This window comes from Staurois parvus, unplaced genomic scaffold, assembly GCF_062004578.1.
Source record: "Staurois parvus isolate SC_StPar_1 unplaced genomic scaffold, SC_StPar_1.0 ptg000172l, whole genome shotgun sequence".
In the NCBI taxonomy this organism is placed as follows: Eukaryota; Metazoa; Chordata; class Amphibia; order Anura; family Ranidae; genus Staurois; species Staurois parvus.
The window spans coordinates 6886859-6904149 of NW_028317968.1; the positions used below are offsets into that span (position 1 = coordinate 6886859).

Below are 17291 nucleotides of genomic sequence, written 5' to 3' on the forward strand. Positions count from 1 at the left end.
TAGTTCGGACCAAAAAAAGGGTCCTACACCTTTTTGGTGTGAATGTGGTGTGATTTGAGCCATACAAAATGCATGGCTCAAATCGCACCGCACAGAATTCGCATGTGATTTGCACAGGAATGCGATGCGGTTCCTGTGCAAATCACATGCTATATGTTGCATCGCACAAGTGTGAACCCAGGCTGAACAAAGACCTGGCATACAGCTGTGATCATAACTGAACCTGCAATCCTTGTGTAAGAAGCAGGCATTCTAGTAACTATTATAAAGCAATATGTGTACTGAATAAGTTTTTTTTTTGTAGTCCTTTTTCCAATAAAGATTAATTTGGTATTGACAGAAAAATGGGATGTTTATATGTTGTGTATATAATATAATGCTAACATGCTGAACTAACCTACATTTTAGCACCCAAATTTACTAGTTTGAACTAGGTTTCTCTAAATAAATTTTGAGAGCCGCTTGTCATCAAAATCATTAAAAAGCCTTTACATACGCGAGATTAGTAGAACACATCCAATCTTTTATTTATTTTGTTATTTGGCACAAACATAAATTACTTATTGACTAATTTATCATTGTCTAATACTCCCTATGCCATAAAAATGGCTTTTGTTAATTAATTCAGAGCTGCAAAGAGTAGGAATTTTTAGAACGGACGTTTAATTAGCTTGATCTCTGATGCCAATTGTCTGATACTGGTGAAATTCACAAGATCATAATGAAGATAAAAGCCCAAAAGCACATCAATTGGATATGTCCAAGCTAGACTTTTTTTTTTTAATTTTTACTTTGCTTTTTTAAGAGCAGACCAGAAAGAGAAGGTTTACAACAAATAATCACAATGCTATAAATCATAGTCGAACCAATGTAAAATGTATCGTTGCTTGAGAAAAAGGTGACAACATGAAACATTTATTCATCCCATATAATACTCTGTATTGTGCCCTAATTAGACACGTCAACTTTGCAGCCTCTTAAGGTGCACGATGAAAGGAAGGCAGATTTCAGAGTATTGAGAGGAATATCATGACTCTATGCTGATATATACAGGGCTTTTTTTCAGTGGGAACATGGGGGAAGGCAGTTCCAGCACCTCCAGCACTGAATGATGTATGGAATGGCAAGAGGTACTGAGGTATGCTGAAGGATCTATTGATGCTGGCTGATGGGGGATCTATTGTCGCTGGAAGAGATCTATTTTTGCAGGGGGAATCTATTGCTGCTGTGGAGGTCTATTGTTGCTGGTGGGGGATCTATTGTAGCTGGGCGTGGATCTTATGTTGCTGGTGGTCAACTGTTGAGGGAGGGGTCTATTGCTGTCTGCTGAAAGGTCTACTTTTTTTATCCAAAAATGCTTTTATTAGGAAAGATAAGGCATATCAGTATACATACAAACACGGATCACAGTCCGAACATAGACACAACATGTAGCATCCCGTTTGGCAGACGGGCGATGGGTTTAAACTGCATTATAAATCGAGGTGAAATATATCATTATGTCAAATGTATATAGCAAACAGGCAGATACAAATAGTATAATGGATAAGTCGTTATAGGTATATTGATTACTGACCTATTTACTTGTGAGCCCTTATGTTGAGGGAATGTGAAGTGCTGGGAAAGGATAGCACATGATGATGTATATGTTATGGTTTGTCTGTCCATTTCGGGAGCGTGTGAGCCCCGTGAAATTAGTCACACCTGTATAAGAGAATAGATGCTATATTTTGTTGGGGATATATGAATAATGAATGCTCATAAAAGGTGTGAGATAAAGATAAGTCAGAAAGGTGAATAGTTAGAGGAGGAGATGTAGAGTGAGGTGGCGGGGGGGGGGGGGGAATATGAAAAAGAAAAACAAAAGGGGTGAAGGTAGGGTGGGGGGATGGGGAGAGTGGGGATGGGATAGAGGGGATGTTAAAATGGGTAGCTGCAGATAAGATAAATCAATCACATCATTTTGTACAAGCCAGAAAGATAGTCATATAGCTTTGGATGCTATACGTGCAAGATCATTCAATGGTGCAACACCTGGGTCAAGAACCCGAAAGGCAGGCCACAATGCCGAGTCTCAGCCCATCCAAATGTGCATCAAATGTGTTGCTGAAGGGTCTATTAATGCTGGCTGCAGGAAGATCTGTTTTTGCTTCTGGGGGTCTGTTGTTGCTGGGGGGTAGTTGCTGGTTGTCCTTTGTTGCTGGAGGACCTATTGTTGCTAAGAGGGGATCTATTGTTACTGGGGAGTCTATTGTTCCTAGGTGAAGGGGATCTTATTTACTGCTTTACTTGTTATTAACCAATTACATACAAGTTACGTAGCACCAGAAAATTATACTTGGTTCTGTATTCTCTAAAAAGGGGCAGTACTGGGAGGTGGGTAGGAGGTGGAACCGAGGAACGGGGCTTAGAGGTGGGTAGGGGCAAAGACAAAGGGTGACTCTGAAAGGAGGAGTTCCTGCACCTATTTGCTGAGAAAAAAAGCCCTGGATATTGGATTTAAGCATATCAGGTGATGTGTACTTGTGTAATGAGATCAGCACCCTATATCAAGGTTTGCATAATTATTAGGCAGCTTCTTTTCCTCAGGCAAAATGGGCCCAAAAAGAGATTTAACTAACTGACAAGTCAGAAATTGTAAAAAGTCTTTCAGAGGGATGCAGCACTCTTTAAATTGCTAAGATATTAGTATTAATTATGAATCATCAAACATTTTGTTGCAAATAGTCAACAGGGGCGCAAGAGACGTGTTGAGAAAAAAGTGCAAATAATTGCCAAAGATTTGGGAAGACTCAAACTTGAAGCTACCAGGAACCCATTGTCCTCCAGTGCTGTCATATTCCAGACCTGCAACCAACCTGGAGTTCCCAGAAGTAGGGTGCAGGGAGTTCAGTGCTCAGAAACATGGCCAAAGTAAGGAAGGCTCAAATCCGACCACCACTGAACAAGACACAAACGCCGAAATGTTAAGACTGGGCCAAGAAATATCTGAAGACAGATTTTTCAAAGGTTTTATGGACTGATGAGATGAGTGACTCTGGACAAACCAGATAGATGGTCCCAAGGCTGGATCAGTAATGGGCACACATCTCTACTTTGACTGCCAGCAAGGTGGAGGTGGGGTTCTGGTATGGGCTGGTATTATTGCCGCCTTCATTACACAAATACACATCACCTGATATGTTTAAATCCAATAGGCATTGAAGTTGATACAGCTTGGAGTTGGACAAAAGGCATTAAAATTATGATTTGGTCAAAAAACTCGAATAATAATTGTGCACACAGTGTGTGTGTATATATACAGTTAGGTCCATATATATTTGGACACAGGCACAATTTTAGCTTTTTTTTTCAGGTATTTACCAAAACATATTCAAGCTATTGTTATATAATGGATATAGACTGAAAGTGCAAACTCTCAGGTTTAATTTGAGGATATGTACATCCAAATTGGAGGAAGGTTTTAGGAATTATAGGTCTTAAGAGTAGCCATCTCCCCTTTTTCAAGAGACCAAAAGTAATTGGACAATTGAACCAAAAGCTGATTCATAGCCAGTTGTGGGCTACTCCATTATTTCTTCATCAATTAAGCAACTAAAAGGTCTGGAGTTGATTCCAAGTGTGGAATTTACATTTGGAATCTATTGAACCTACATCATGTGTTCAAAGGAGCTGCTCATGCAAGTGAAACAAGCCACTGTAAGGCTTCAAAAATGAAACAAATCCATCAGAGAGATAGCAGCAACATTAGGAGTGGCCAAGTCAACAGTTTGGTATATTCTGAGGAAAGAAGAACGCACTGGTGAGCTCAGCAACATAAAAAGGCATGGACGTCCACAGAAGACAACAGTGGTGGATGATTGTAGGATCCCCTCTATGGTAAAGAAAAACCCATTCACAACATCCAGACAAGTGAAGGACACTCTCCAGGAGGTGGGTATATCATTGTCAAAGTCTACAATCAAGAGAAGACTTCACGAGAGCAAATACAGAGGGTTCACGACAAGGTGCAAACCATTCATAATCCTTAAGAATAGAAAAAACAGATTAGACTTGGAGAAGGCTTGGAACAGCTAATGATCCAAAGCACACAACATCATCTGTATATATATATATATATATTTATTTATATATGGACCTAACTGTATATAGTACCAGGGGAGAGGTAAAAAAAAGGAGGAGAGGGGATTGGGTGCTTGGAAGGATGGTGGGTCTGTCATTTTGAAATTGACATCAAAGCTTGATATTCAAGAGTACAAGCAAAATCAATCCAACAGTACCAAGTTTTGCGATATTGCTCCCCTCTGGGATTTGGAGAGGCCATGACATCTTATGTGGTTTTCATCTCATTTACTTTACTTGGCCAAACACTGTTTGGAGGGTAACTTGTCCTTTTCAAATATAGGCCGATGCACGCTTTTGCTATGTTCAGAAGATGTATCAAGAGGGAGAGTTTATACCTTTTTGGTGACAGGTTAAGTAGGTAGGTCGCAAGGTCATCTCACAGGTGGACATCTGTCAGTTTGTTTTGTTTGCGTTTGTTTGATAATGTTACCAATCAATGGGTGGCAATGAGCAGACCTCGGAACCTCCTCTCTAAGCCAGGGTAGGTATCTGGAAGGTGAGCTAGATATTTTTGTTTGATAGCTTTGTATTCACACATGTTAATAAATAAAAGACCTTCACATACATGTACTTACCTGTAGGATACGAGAGTGTGTGCACAAGTATCTAGTGAAACAATCTTTTAGTGCTCTGGCCTTACTGGCGTATAATATTTGTACGCTCCTTAAAGAGTGACCCTGTCAGAGGATGGAACGTTATCCATTAGCAATACCCTGTAATCATACATACAAGCTGCACACCACTATGTTTTTCTTTATGCTCAACAAACGTTATTGAAGTCACGGTATGGCTTCCTCTCCCTTCTTACATCATCACATAAGTAGGATTTTGTGTTGTGCATGTATATACAGTATATACACTATATTGCCAATAGTATTGGGACGCCTGCCTTTAAACGCACATGAACTTTAATGGCATTCCAGTGTTAGTCCGTAGGGTTCAATATTGAGTTGGCCCACCCTTTGCAGCTATAGCAGCTTCAACTCTTCTGGAAAGGCTGTCCACAAGGTTTAGGAATGTGTCTATGGGAATGTTTGACCAGAAGCGCATTTGTGAGGTCAGGCACTGATGTCGGACAAGAAGGCTTGGCTCACAGTCTCCTCTCTAATTTATCCCAAAGGTGTCCTATCGGGTTGAGGTCAGGACTCTGTGCAGGCCAGTCAAGTTCCTCCATCCCAAACTCGCTCATCCGTGGCTTTATGGACCTTGCTTTGTGTACTGGTGCGCAGTGATGTTGAAACAGGAAGGGGCCATCCCCAAACTGTTCCCATAAAGTTGGGAGCATGAAATTCTCCAGAATGTCTTGGTATGCTGATGCCATAAGAGTTTCCTTTACTGGAAGTAAGGGGCCAAGCCCATCCTCTGAAAAACAACCCCACACCATAATCCCCCCTCAACCAATCTTTACACTTGGCACAATGCAGTCAGGCAAGTGCCATTCTCCTGGCAACTACCAAACCCAGACACGTTCATTGCCAGACAGAGAAGCATGATTCGTCACTCCAGAGAACATGTCTCCACTGCATTGGAGTCCAGTGGCGGTGTGCTTTACACCACTGCATCCAGCACTTTGCATTGCACTTGGTGATGTAAGGCTTGGATGCAGCTGCTCGGCCATGGAAACCCATTCCATGAAGCTCTCTATGAACTGTTGTGCTAATCTGAAGGCCACACGAAGTTTGGAGGTCTTTAGCTATTGATTCTGCAGACAGTTGGCGACTTCTGCAAACTGTGCGCTTCAGCATGGGCTGACCCCACTCCATCATTTTACGTGGCCTTCCACTTCATGGCTGAGTTTGCTGTTGTTCCCAGTTGCTTCCACTTATTATAATACCACTAACAGTTGACCGAGGAATATTTAGTAGCAAGGAAATTTCACGGATGGACTTATTGCACAGATGGCAACCTATCACGGTACCACTCTTGAATTCACTGAGCTCCTGAGGGTGACCCATTCTTTCACAAATGTTTGTAGAAGCAGTCTGCATGCCTAGGTGCTTGATTTTATACACCTGTGGCCATGGAGGTGATTGGAACACCTGAATCCAATGATTTGGAGGTGTATCCCAATACTTTTGGAAATAGTGTGTGTGTGTTTATATGTGTGTGTGTGTGTGTGTGTGTGTGTATATATATATATATATATATATATATACACACACACACACAGAGCGGGTAAAATAAGTAATGAACACATCACCATTTTTCAGTAAATATATTTCTTAGGGCACTATTGAGACTAAATCACATTACAATGCAATCCATACATACAAAGAAACCAAAACAAATACGTTCAACAATTAAGTTAATAAAATGGAATGACACAGGGAAAAAATATTGAAATCGTTGACTGAAATTTTATATTTTTTACAAAATCCTTTGTTGGTAATGACAGCTTCAAGACACCTCCTGTATGGAGAAACTAGTCGCATGCATTGCTCGGGTGTGATTTTGACCCATTCTTCCACATAGTCTTCAAATCTTGAAGGTTCCATGGGCCTCTTCTATGAACTCTGATCTTTAGTTCTTTCCATAGATTTTCTATTGGATTCATGTCAGGTGGGCCATTCTAGCAGCTTTATTTTCTTTCTTTGAAACCAATTGAGAGTGTCGTTGGCTTTGTATTTAGGATCATTGTCTTGCTGAAATGTCCACCCTCATTTCATCTTCATCATCCTGGTAGATGGCAGCAGATTTTTATCAAGAATGTCTTGGTAAATCTTTCCATTCATCCTTCCTTCAATGACATGAAGTCTGCCAGTACCATATGCTGAAAAAGAGCCCTACACCATGGTGTTCCCACCTCCAAACTTCACTGGTGGTATGGTGTTTTTGGGGTGATGTGAAGTGCCATTTGACCTCCAAACATGGTGTGTATTATGGCATCCAAAGAGTTCAATTTTGGTCTCATCTGACCAGACTACATTCTCCCGGTATGTCATAGGCGTGTCTAAATGTTGTGCAGCAAACTTTAAATAAGCTTCAGCATGCTTTTTCTTCAGCAGTGGAGCCTTGCGTGATGAGTGTGCATACAGGCCATGGCGATTGACTGCATTACTTATTGTTTTCTTTGAAACTATTGTACCTGCTAATTCCAGGTCTTTCTGAAACTTTCCACAAGTGGTCCTTGGCTCTTGGGCATCTCTTCTGATAACTCTTTTCACTCCTCTGTCAGCAATCATGCGAAGAGCACCTGGTCGTGGTCTGTTTATGGTGAGGTGATGTTCTTTCCAACAGTGGAACATTCAGAAGTTTAGAAATCCTTCTGTAACCAATGCCATCTGTATATTTTGCAACAAAAAGGTCTTGAAAGAGCTGTTCGCTTTTACCCAATATGAGATGTTTCTTGTGTGACACCTTTGTAATGCGACACCTTTTTATAGGCCATCAGTTAAGTCTGAACCAGCAGCTGATATTAATTTGCACTTACAAGGGACAGGATTGCTTTCTAATTACTGATAGATTTCAGAATTGCATGGGTTGTTACCGACATGTGGTGAAAAGTTCATGTCAATAGCACCTTTAGAAATATATATACCTAGAAAAATGGTGACGTGTTCAATATTTATTTTACATACTATATATATATATATATATATATATATATATATATCCAAATACCTACAGTACAATGGTCTTAAATCATAGTGTCCAGTCCACATATAGGTAGACATACACCGAGTCACATATATATAAAATGTGATAAAGGAAGATGGTATCCCCTCACAGAAAAAAATCCTTAAAAACATATTTAAAGTTTATGTCTATTTAAAACCTGTTATAAAATTAAACTAAATTTCTAATTATATTAAATGTTGGATATGTCTAAATCAGTTGATTTTTTGAATGTCACTTTCAAGGTGAAGGTAATATTCCAGAATAAGCATATAGAAAGGAGAAAAATTAAAGGTAGGGGGAAAGAGAAGGCAAAAAGAAAGAGAGAAAAGGAGAGGAGAAAGGAAAGGGGAAGGTAGATAAGTCATCACTACACCAGTTATCAGGGGTGCAGCTCTGATATGAGGAAGCAAAGCCCTGCTGCTCTGCCAAGATGGCTGCCTCTGCACAGAAACATGGTGCAGAACAAGGAATCGTAGGTCACTAATATGGAAAAGATCAGCTGTAGGGAGACCACAGGCAATACTTGTATTGAGGTATTGGTGATAGCAGTAACAGTTTTTTCCCTCTGCTTTCCTTTTTGGCCAAAGGTTCCACTGTTGAGGTTCTTTTTTGTTTGTGACTTTTTTGTATTTGCCTGGAGTTCTGCTTTTTCTTTCAAGGCTCATTGTTCTGGTGTGCCTAAGAGCTATAAAGGAATTACTAAACTGGAAACTAAACTTTGGAAATATGCAATAAAATGTGTTTAATTTTAGTACTTATAAGTAAGCAATTTTAAATGCCTGTGTTTTTAGCTTTCTTTAATTCATCTTACGGTCCCCATTTCACAGACTCTGAAGACTGGACTTACAATGGTTGGGAAGGTTGTTACCCAACTTACTGGTACACTGCCTGCTGGTTCTTCAGATGAAGACTTGTCATCACACAGCAATTCCAGACGTAGCCCTTTTGCCCCTGGTGTTATTACTATCATTGACACAGAAACTGTTGCAGAGGGACAGGTAAGAGATTTTTAAATTGACCTTTGTTATTTAATTACAGTGTTTTGAATTAGTGTATTTCTAAAATTAAGACTTCCAGGTTCCAATTCTCCACAGCTCATTTTATGGGTTCACTGCAATTTATCCTCCCCTGCAGGATATACTTACCTGTGTTTCAACCCCACCCACCCATAAATTTATCTGATGATAGCAGGGCAAGCCAATCTATTATATGATCAGTTCATGACTTACACAGGGCTAAAGAATGTCCCATGTGACATTGTTATTGATTGGCACACTGTTACTGTTACATATTTCGTGAATCACATTCTGTTCCATACTCAGATGTAACAGGTTTTTCCTGCCAGCTGAATGAAAGCAGTGGAGGAAAATGGAGGATAAGGAAAGTGGAGAATAGGGAAAATGAGTATTTGCAGCTGGAGAAGTAGGGGTGTTGGGCTCGGGGAAAGCACATAATTGTTTTACCCAATATTTCAGATTTTGTCCTAGCATTATTATAGTGCAACAATATGTTCCAGTTCCTTTTGTTAGTCGTTTTGTGATCTGAGAACCAAACTGCTGCTTATGATACATAAGAAGCATTGGCAAACAAACCCAGTGTATACTCCTTTAATAAGCAAAAAGCCTGAGCGTGTTAGGATTTAGACTTCATGCACACTGGGTATAAAAATTTATTTTATATAGGCTTTTGGCATTTTTTGCTTCAGCCTATATAAGCAACTATATGTTTGCCTATTTGTCCCTGCACATTTGGGTGTTTACAGGCATATTTGCGGAGTAGCATTTTTCCTGAAAAAAACTCCCCAAAAAACATCACAAGTGCGTTTTTGAATGGATCTTTCGGGCAGAAAAAACGATTGATGTGCATAAATGCGGTATTTAGGAGCATTCATCATTTTCAAGTGTACATTGATTATAGTAAAAAATGAGCAGAGGGTAATGTTTTGAAATAAAACACTTATAAAAGAAAATGCCCATAAACAATTATTACCTCTAGTGCAATACTAGCCAATATAAGTATTTTTTATGCAGCTTTTTCTGCTAGAGGTTTTTGCATTTTTTCAGCCACTTAGTGCATGGACCCTCAGAGTTCAGTTCCTTGCAGCTGCTAATAAGATTCAAATCTGCCTCGTTATAATGTGTTTGTAGATATAGGATGCAGTGACTGTGTGGGATGTTCACTGGAAGTGTAACATATTATTCAGAACTCAGTTTAAGGAAGGTTATGTTAACTGCATGAACAGTAGAACAGTTGCAGTGTTTGCCAAGTAGAAGTAATAGCTCACTCATTGGTTTCACTTGTTGCCTGGAAGTACAGTTTTATAAATGCATCTGGCAAGTTTGTTTTTACAAAGTGTACAATACATTATAACAAAATAGTGAGCAGTAATAAGGGCTCACTTAGTCTTGTGGTTGGGAGGCATTAAAAACTCACAATTGAGCTGTGTTATTAATGCCACGCACCCCCTAACTTCCTTGAGTCCTCCAGTGGGGAGCGTGTTCACATGCTGCTGTTACGATGCTTTTCTTCATGCTTGCAAACTATCACGCTGATGCATTTGGTGGGCAGTACTACCACTGAACAAAACCCAAGCCTGGCAAAAGCCTTTGTACAGCAATCCAAAAACAGAATGCCTTTCAGCGGTGTGACAGTTTAGATGCAAATCAAAATTAAGCTAAAGGACAAAAAGTTTTCTTTATAATTTTTATCTGTTCAAAGGTGGGTGCTTGCTGAAAAAGCACAGACCATCCTATAATATGGATTACATAATACTCAGTTGGGATTTAGGAGACGTTCCCATGTTTAGTCACCTTGCTTTTTTCCTTATTGCAAGCTAATAAGGCAAGGTTTTTGATCAATGCCTCCTACACTTATTGATGCAAGACTGCCTCCAGTACCACTATTTACAATGTACTAATGAAGGGTCTCCAAACTTTCTAAACAAGGGGCCAGTTTACTGATTTTAGGGAGGCCGAAATAGGGCCAGTGGGAGTAGAAAATGCCCTAGCATCTGGTGAGCATAAATAATGCTTTATCTTGAGTGTCAGTAGGAGGAATCGTGTGTTGGTGTCCATGGAAAGAATAGTGCGCTGTTGTTGGTATCAGTTGGAGGAATAGTGCCCCATCGTTGTTGTGAATGAAAAGATTTCTGTCCCATCATTGGTGTCTGGGAGCAATAGTATCCCATTTCTGGTGTCAGTAGGAGGAATAGTGGCCCTTTGTTTGTGTGTGGCATTGTGCCCTTTCATTGGTGTCAATTGAAGGAATTATGCTCCATTGTCAGTGTCAATGAAAGGAATTATGCCCCATCCTTCGTGTCAATGGACGGAATTAAACCCCATCATTGATGACAGCTGAAGGCATTATAACCCATCATTGGTATCAATGAAAGGAATTATGCCCAATTGTTGGTGTCAATGGGAGGATTAGTGCCCCATTGTTGGCATCAGTGAGAGGAATAGTGGCCCATCATTGATGTCAAAGGAAGAAAATGTGTTCCATTGTTGGTGATAGCAACAGGAATTATACCCCGTTGTTGGTGTTAGTGACTGGACTAGTGCCCCAAGGGCCGGATAAAGCCAAGCAATGGGCCGCAGTTTGGATACTACTGTTGTAATGTAAAGAATCCAAGATAATTGCCCCTTCATTGTGCATCTTATCCAGGAGCCACCTAGCAATCAATCTCCACCTGGATCCCACACAAAAAATATTAGTACCTTGCAAATTCTTAAATTCTTAGGTAAAAATTGTCCACCTCACCTCTTCTTCATAATTCTTCCCTCTTTTAAATATTTCTCAGTTTCAAAAGTGTACTCCTTGATGTAATACCTGTTGGCTGCTTCTTTTCCTATAATGTTCCCAGAACTTGCTGACCTGCTGCGGGCCACCCTGAAAAATTGGTTGTACTTATTAAGGTCTTGGATTGCTACAGCAGTCTAGTATCACCTCCCAAGTATTCCTCCAATACTACTCACATGGGCCCTCTTATTTTGGGGATTTTTGTAGTAGCACAGTCAGAAGGGTTTTCCCTTGTCAAGGTCTAGTACGTTTATTCCAAAATGCTTCCAATGAAATTCATTGCAAGTGGATGACCTTATTCACATTAGGTGTGCCATGTTGTTAAAAATATGTCCCAGATGTTTGATAATTTCCTAGGTATAAAAAATACTCATAGTGAGATACATACAGCAAATGTCATTGGAGATAACACATACAGACTTAGATCAAGTGAAGCTGGATAATACCTTTGTATAGAGAATTAAATTATTATGATAGTAAAGTTTCTAAAACTATGAGTGCTCAGTAAAAATGTTTCCACACTTTTTAAAAACTCTTTTGAAGACACCTCATATTATTTCCGTGGAAGCACTGCCGTACTTATATGGAAGGTCGTGACGACCCCAGAGGCAAACCGCTTCAGAGAGTTTAATGATATTTTTAATACATCTCCTCTGATGGACCTATCAAGTGGAGATTTATATTTTAAAAGCAAAATTATCCAAATTTAAATACATTTTGTCACTTAATAAAATTCAGCCCATTCACATAGATATATTGATAATAATAGTGGCTGAGTTGAAGGACAGTACAGTTAGATAATTTTCAATCGTTATGATTTATACCTTTTTGTATGGAATCCACATATAACAAACAATGAAGATATATCAACTCTTTATTGTTTTTATTAATATTTTGTAGTAATATTTTCACTTGATTCTTGATTAATTTTGAGGATCACAATACAGTTACATAAATTATGTAATTTTCATAAAGTAGTTTATGAAAAAGAGGTTGTCATACCATGGTTGAGTTAGTATTTAAACATTTCAAGAGATTTCCATAGCAGGAGGTGTAAGGTTGTTGTGTAAGGAGTATTATTTTCTAGCTAACATCTAACTTCCTGCCCAGTAACTCTAACAACCGCCAATTGTAGTTTTGTTGCCTCTTGTTACCTATAGTGACAGTCTACATAACAAAGTACAATACAATGAGCAAAGTATTTCAGTTTCTGTGTTTGCTCTATAGTTACGTATGTTATTGACCGATCTTTTTCTTCAATGTTATCTAATGCGGTGCAAACTAATTTTTGTTTTGGGGTATACTGATTCTTTAAATTCTGTGTTTATTTCCATTGTACAGACTCCCTGAAGTCCCAGAACTATTTACCAAATTATGACATGAGATGCTGGTTGGAAATATCCCAGCCCATATAAATCCATAGTTGAACACTCTTAATCCCAGTCAATTACATTGTCTTCGGGCCTGTCTGGTTTTATAATGCACATTTACAGCTGCTATTTATTTGAATGACCTTTTTATAAATGCCTAATTGACTTTACTAGGATTTGAACCTGTGAACTCTAACACGGCAACAGGGGGTGATAAATTGCTTAGTCAAACTTTGTTTATTTTACATTAATGCAACTCTTTGTTTAATCACACAGAGGCCATGAACTGGCCATTAATGCTCTTTGGAGTGCATACTTAAAATAATTATGGGGGGTTTGTGTATACTTTCATCACTTTTATGATAAAATTAAACTTTGAAACTTTTAAGTACAGTATATCATATGTGTTCCTTTTTTTTTTTTTTAGCAGAGCTGCTTTATATGCCATACTTTATAGACAGATTTTGGATGTTTTGCTCTTAAACCATGCATCTCCTCTTTCCCTTGATTATTTATTTTTTCTCTTAAATTGGACATGGCAATACCACTACCTTTGTATTTCAGCTATGGTTTAGACACATGTGTTCAGCATGCAATATATTAAATTATAATGGGTTCTACAGTTGAAAGTCTAGCTGAATTATTTAGGTGCTTCATTTGCAGAAAAAAAGCTTTGGCATTTGTTGTGTGCTTGATTTGCAGACATATATTTAGTTGTCCACACAAGAGCATTAAATAGTCATTTCACCTGAAAGTGATATTTCAAATTTGGAGGCTACTGGTGAATTAAACTCCCTATCATCATTACCTGCTGAGTCCACTCTCTTTTGATGGAATTATCAAATATGGTGAATACAAGAGGAGCAGTGGCAACAGTCCAAGGTGGTTGGAAACACCTAAACATCCAAGGTGGGCAAGGGGTTATAGGAGAGAGGTATTGCCCCTCCTGTCCTTGAGACATGTAAAAAGCAGAACTAACGCCACTTATTAACCTCCCTAGTGGTATGATTATGTCAATATTTCTGTGCTCAAAGCGGTGCATTTTTTGGAAAGGAAATATGTCGTTTTCTTATTGTAGGCCTGTAATTTTTAGGAATAACTCACTGAAATCTGTCCGAACAAGAGTCTAGTAAACATCCCGGGTATGATAAAATTTGAAACCCGAAATCATACATTATAATATAATAAATAATCATAAAAACTATTAATATAATACATTTAATTCAATAATATAATCAAACCAAAAAGCACATCACTAAACTTAGTCGCAAAATCGTTTTCAGTGTCTGATGACGAATTTCCCCATGAATCATTATCACTCAATTCTGCAAGTGGTTCTGATTTACTATCGCTGTTCTCTAGCTGGTCTAAAACCGCTTTTGACCTAAAGGGACGCTTTTTGGACGCCATGATGTTTCTCAGTTTCAAGGCAGAAAGAACGGTAAAAATACAGGCAGGGCACAGGACAAAGCACTAGGGACAAAATGTATGTGAAATGTTTTGATACAGTAAGGTTTTACTATATGATTTTAGTGTATTTAGGGAATGTCATTTTTTAACATTTTTAAATTTCCCGCCGGTTCTGTCCCCTGTACGTCCCAATGCTCGCATGGACCAGAACCTGGAAGCATATGCCGGCATCGGCTGGAGGAGATGTCTGGGGACGCTGCAGAGGGGACATCGCGGGAGCAAAGGACAAGGTAAGTGCACGAGGGATCCCAGAGCAACGCTGCAGGGTAATCCCGAGTGTAGTTCAGGGTTACCGCTTTAGTACTGAAAGTTAACCCCGAGCTACACTTGGGAATACCGCCAGAGAGGTTAACTAAACATAACTTTTGGGTCCACAGAGCCTTTAAAAGAAACTATGACCTTAGTAGAGGTAAACCCGGGTTTTACCTTAGGGATCGAGGATAGATATATTCACCCATTTGTGTCAGCGAAGCACCAATGTTGCATTTATTGTACATGGCATGCAATCACAAACCACACAGAAAATGGTTACCCTTTGCAATGCTTTATTGAATGTGTAACATATATACAGTAGGTAGCTGTTCATTCTTGTGCATCTTCTGTATGTGTTACACAGAAGATTTACAATTTACATTAAAGACTGGTGCTGCATCATACATACTTTGGCTTCTAATTCAGCTTATGGATTAGTTGACTCCTTGGCAGAGTTTTAAGGGACCATACCTGGACCTCGATGGATGGAAGATGTTTTGTGTATTAAATCTGAGTGTAAGCACACTTCTTGCAATATCTCAAGTTAGCTGTAGGTCCAGGATTATAGTCTGCCAGTTGCAGAGCCCTGTCCCTTAAGATCTTGCAGGGGCATGCCCATTACGGAGGGCAAAACCAGGATGAGGTATATCCTCTATTACTCCTGCCTATTGAATTGCCTCGGGTGAGTACAGAGTGTAGACCCTTTAAACATTTTGCCCAGAGTGCCCAAATTCTCTAGACCTCATCCAGGTTGTGTGGGAGCTGCAGACCACCCCTCCGGTGATTGCAGTGGGAATCAGGAGTGCCAAAATTGCCCCCAAGTGGCACCTTGTGCACCCATGTAAGCCAACCAAGTGAGTTTTGTGAGGCCCAAGTGTGTACTGTGTCTGCACTACCTTGTTTTTAAGGTTTTTTTTGGCTGTGCACCTGCGTCTTCCTTGTTCCATGCAAGAGCAAGACTCTGAACAGGAAACATCTCCTGTTCTCTTCAGGCATAAAAGTGTTAAGCATCAATATATTCCCCCTCTCCTAATTGCTGCAGAGATGGTGACTTCCCTTCTGGGGGTGAAATTCACAAGAATGGCAGAACTTAAGCACAGGTGAAAGAGTCAGATGGACTTGCTAGCTCAGGTTTTGCTTTTAGCTCCATTGGGGGCAGTAGTACATCCATTCAGGGCCCTGGTACACTTCGCTCTGATGGTTGACCCCACTCTGACTCCCTGTCTTCCTCTGGATATTCCTTCTGCTTGTCACCTGCACCAGCTTTGTCTTTTCCAGTTAGAGAAGAATGTTTTGCCACAGTGTCAAATTTAATGGGCAGAATTTCTTGCCTTAATAAGGCCATAGATAGGGGCCACAGTAATGTCCATTCAACCTCCCCTCCTGAATCGGTCTTTGATTTTGTCTTTGAACAAGACTCATAACTTGATGAGGCGGAGATAATCCTTCACATTCTGAGGAAGCAGATCAGTATGACACACCTATAACTGGAATTTCAGCTAAACTGAAGGATACTATATCTACACTTAGTGGCACTACTTGCTCCTGTTTAACATTGGAGCAGCCTGAGTCTGCTCACCCCAAGGTATCCAGTATGAGGTCCCATAAAGTGATTGATTCTAAACCTATATACATATTTTTTTCAATAACAAATGTTCTAACTTGCTCTGTACAAAGGTTCTGTATGTGAACTGGCTTCACTCAGAAAAGGTTCTAAAATGCTTTGCTCAACAATATATTATTAAGGACAATTTTCTTCCTGTGGTTGATCCTGCCATTTTCTGGTCTCAATAAGACCTTCACACCTTGCGGTGGGTAATATCTTGTTCAAATGCCTTGTAGACAGGAGTTCAGAGGCCCTCTTTAAACCTTTTTTTCCCTTGGTAGGCCCTGTTAGGCAACCTGTGGTTTTCTATGGCAGTCTGCCAGGTGGTATCTCTCTGGACTAAGTGCATGACCCAAAACCCTAGTTTCATATTTACAGATGCTTCTGTCCACAATCAGACCTGTTACCTATAGCCTTACACTATTGCATGAATGTCATTGTAAATTTATCAAATCTCCAAGATGAGTCTTCTCTCCATTCATATGTGCAGAATCCTTTGCTTTAAATCAGTGGTCTCCAAACTGCGGTCCAGAGGCCGGATGTGGCCCTTTGCTTGAGTTTATCTCACCCTTGGTGCACTATTCCACCAACTGTCACCACTGATGGAGCACCATTCCCCCCTACTGACACCATCATTGGGGCATTATACTTCTCACTGATATCAACAATTGAGCACTTTTCTTCTCACTGATATCAACAATGGGGCACTTTTCCTCCCTTTAAAATCAATGATGGGGCATAAGTACATCAAGGATATTACAGGGATAAGATTATTTTTCTCTGTTTGCTGTTGTTCAACAGCACTTGTCTCAAGGAGTCATCTACCCTGTACCAACAGAAGAACCCCTTTTAGGATTTTACTGAAACCTTTTTTTCAAGCATTCCATCAATGCTACCTGCGTTTTGTAGTGGGCCACTAGCATTACCAGTTTGATGCCAAAAGGAAGTACAGTGTCTGAAAGCATTAGTTGGATTCTCAATCTAATGGAAATCATTGGTGGTTCCATCCCACAGATTAGAGTACATGGGCCTGATATTGGATGTATCCCTCT

The 17291-nt window shown here is 39.7% G+C and overlaps 1 protein-coding gene across 8 annotated transcripts in view; it reads left to right on the forward strand.

Moving 5' to 3' along the window:
* Window positions 1–17291, forward strand: part of BCAS3 (BCAS3 microtubule associated cell migration factor) — a 1369778-nt gene that overhangs the window by 279567 nt on the left and 1072920 nt on the right. For all 8 annotated transcript variants that reach the window (XM_089676635.1, XM_089676630.1, XM_089676633.1 and 5 more), the window contains exon 12: window positions 8571–8741. In XM_089676635.1, coding sequence (XP_089532761.1) covers window positions 8571–8741 — 171 coding nt within the window. The remainder of the gene's footprint in view (window positions 1–8570; window positions 8742–17291) is intronic.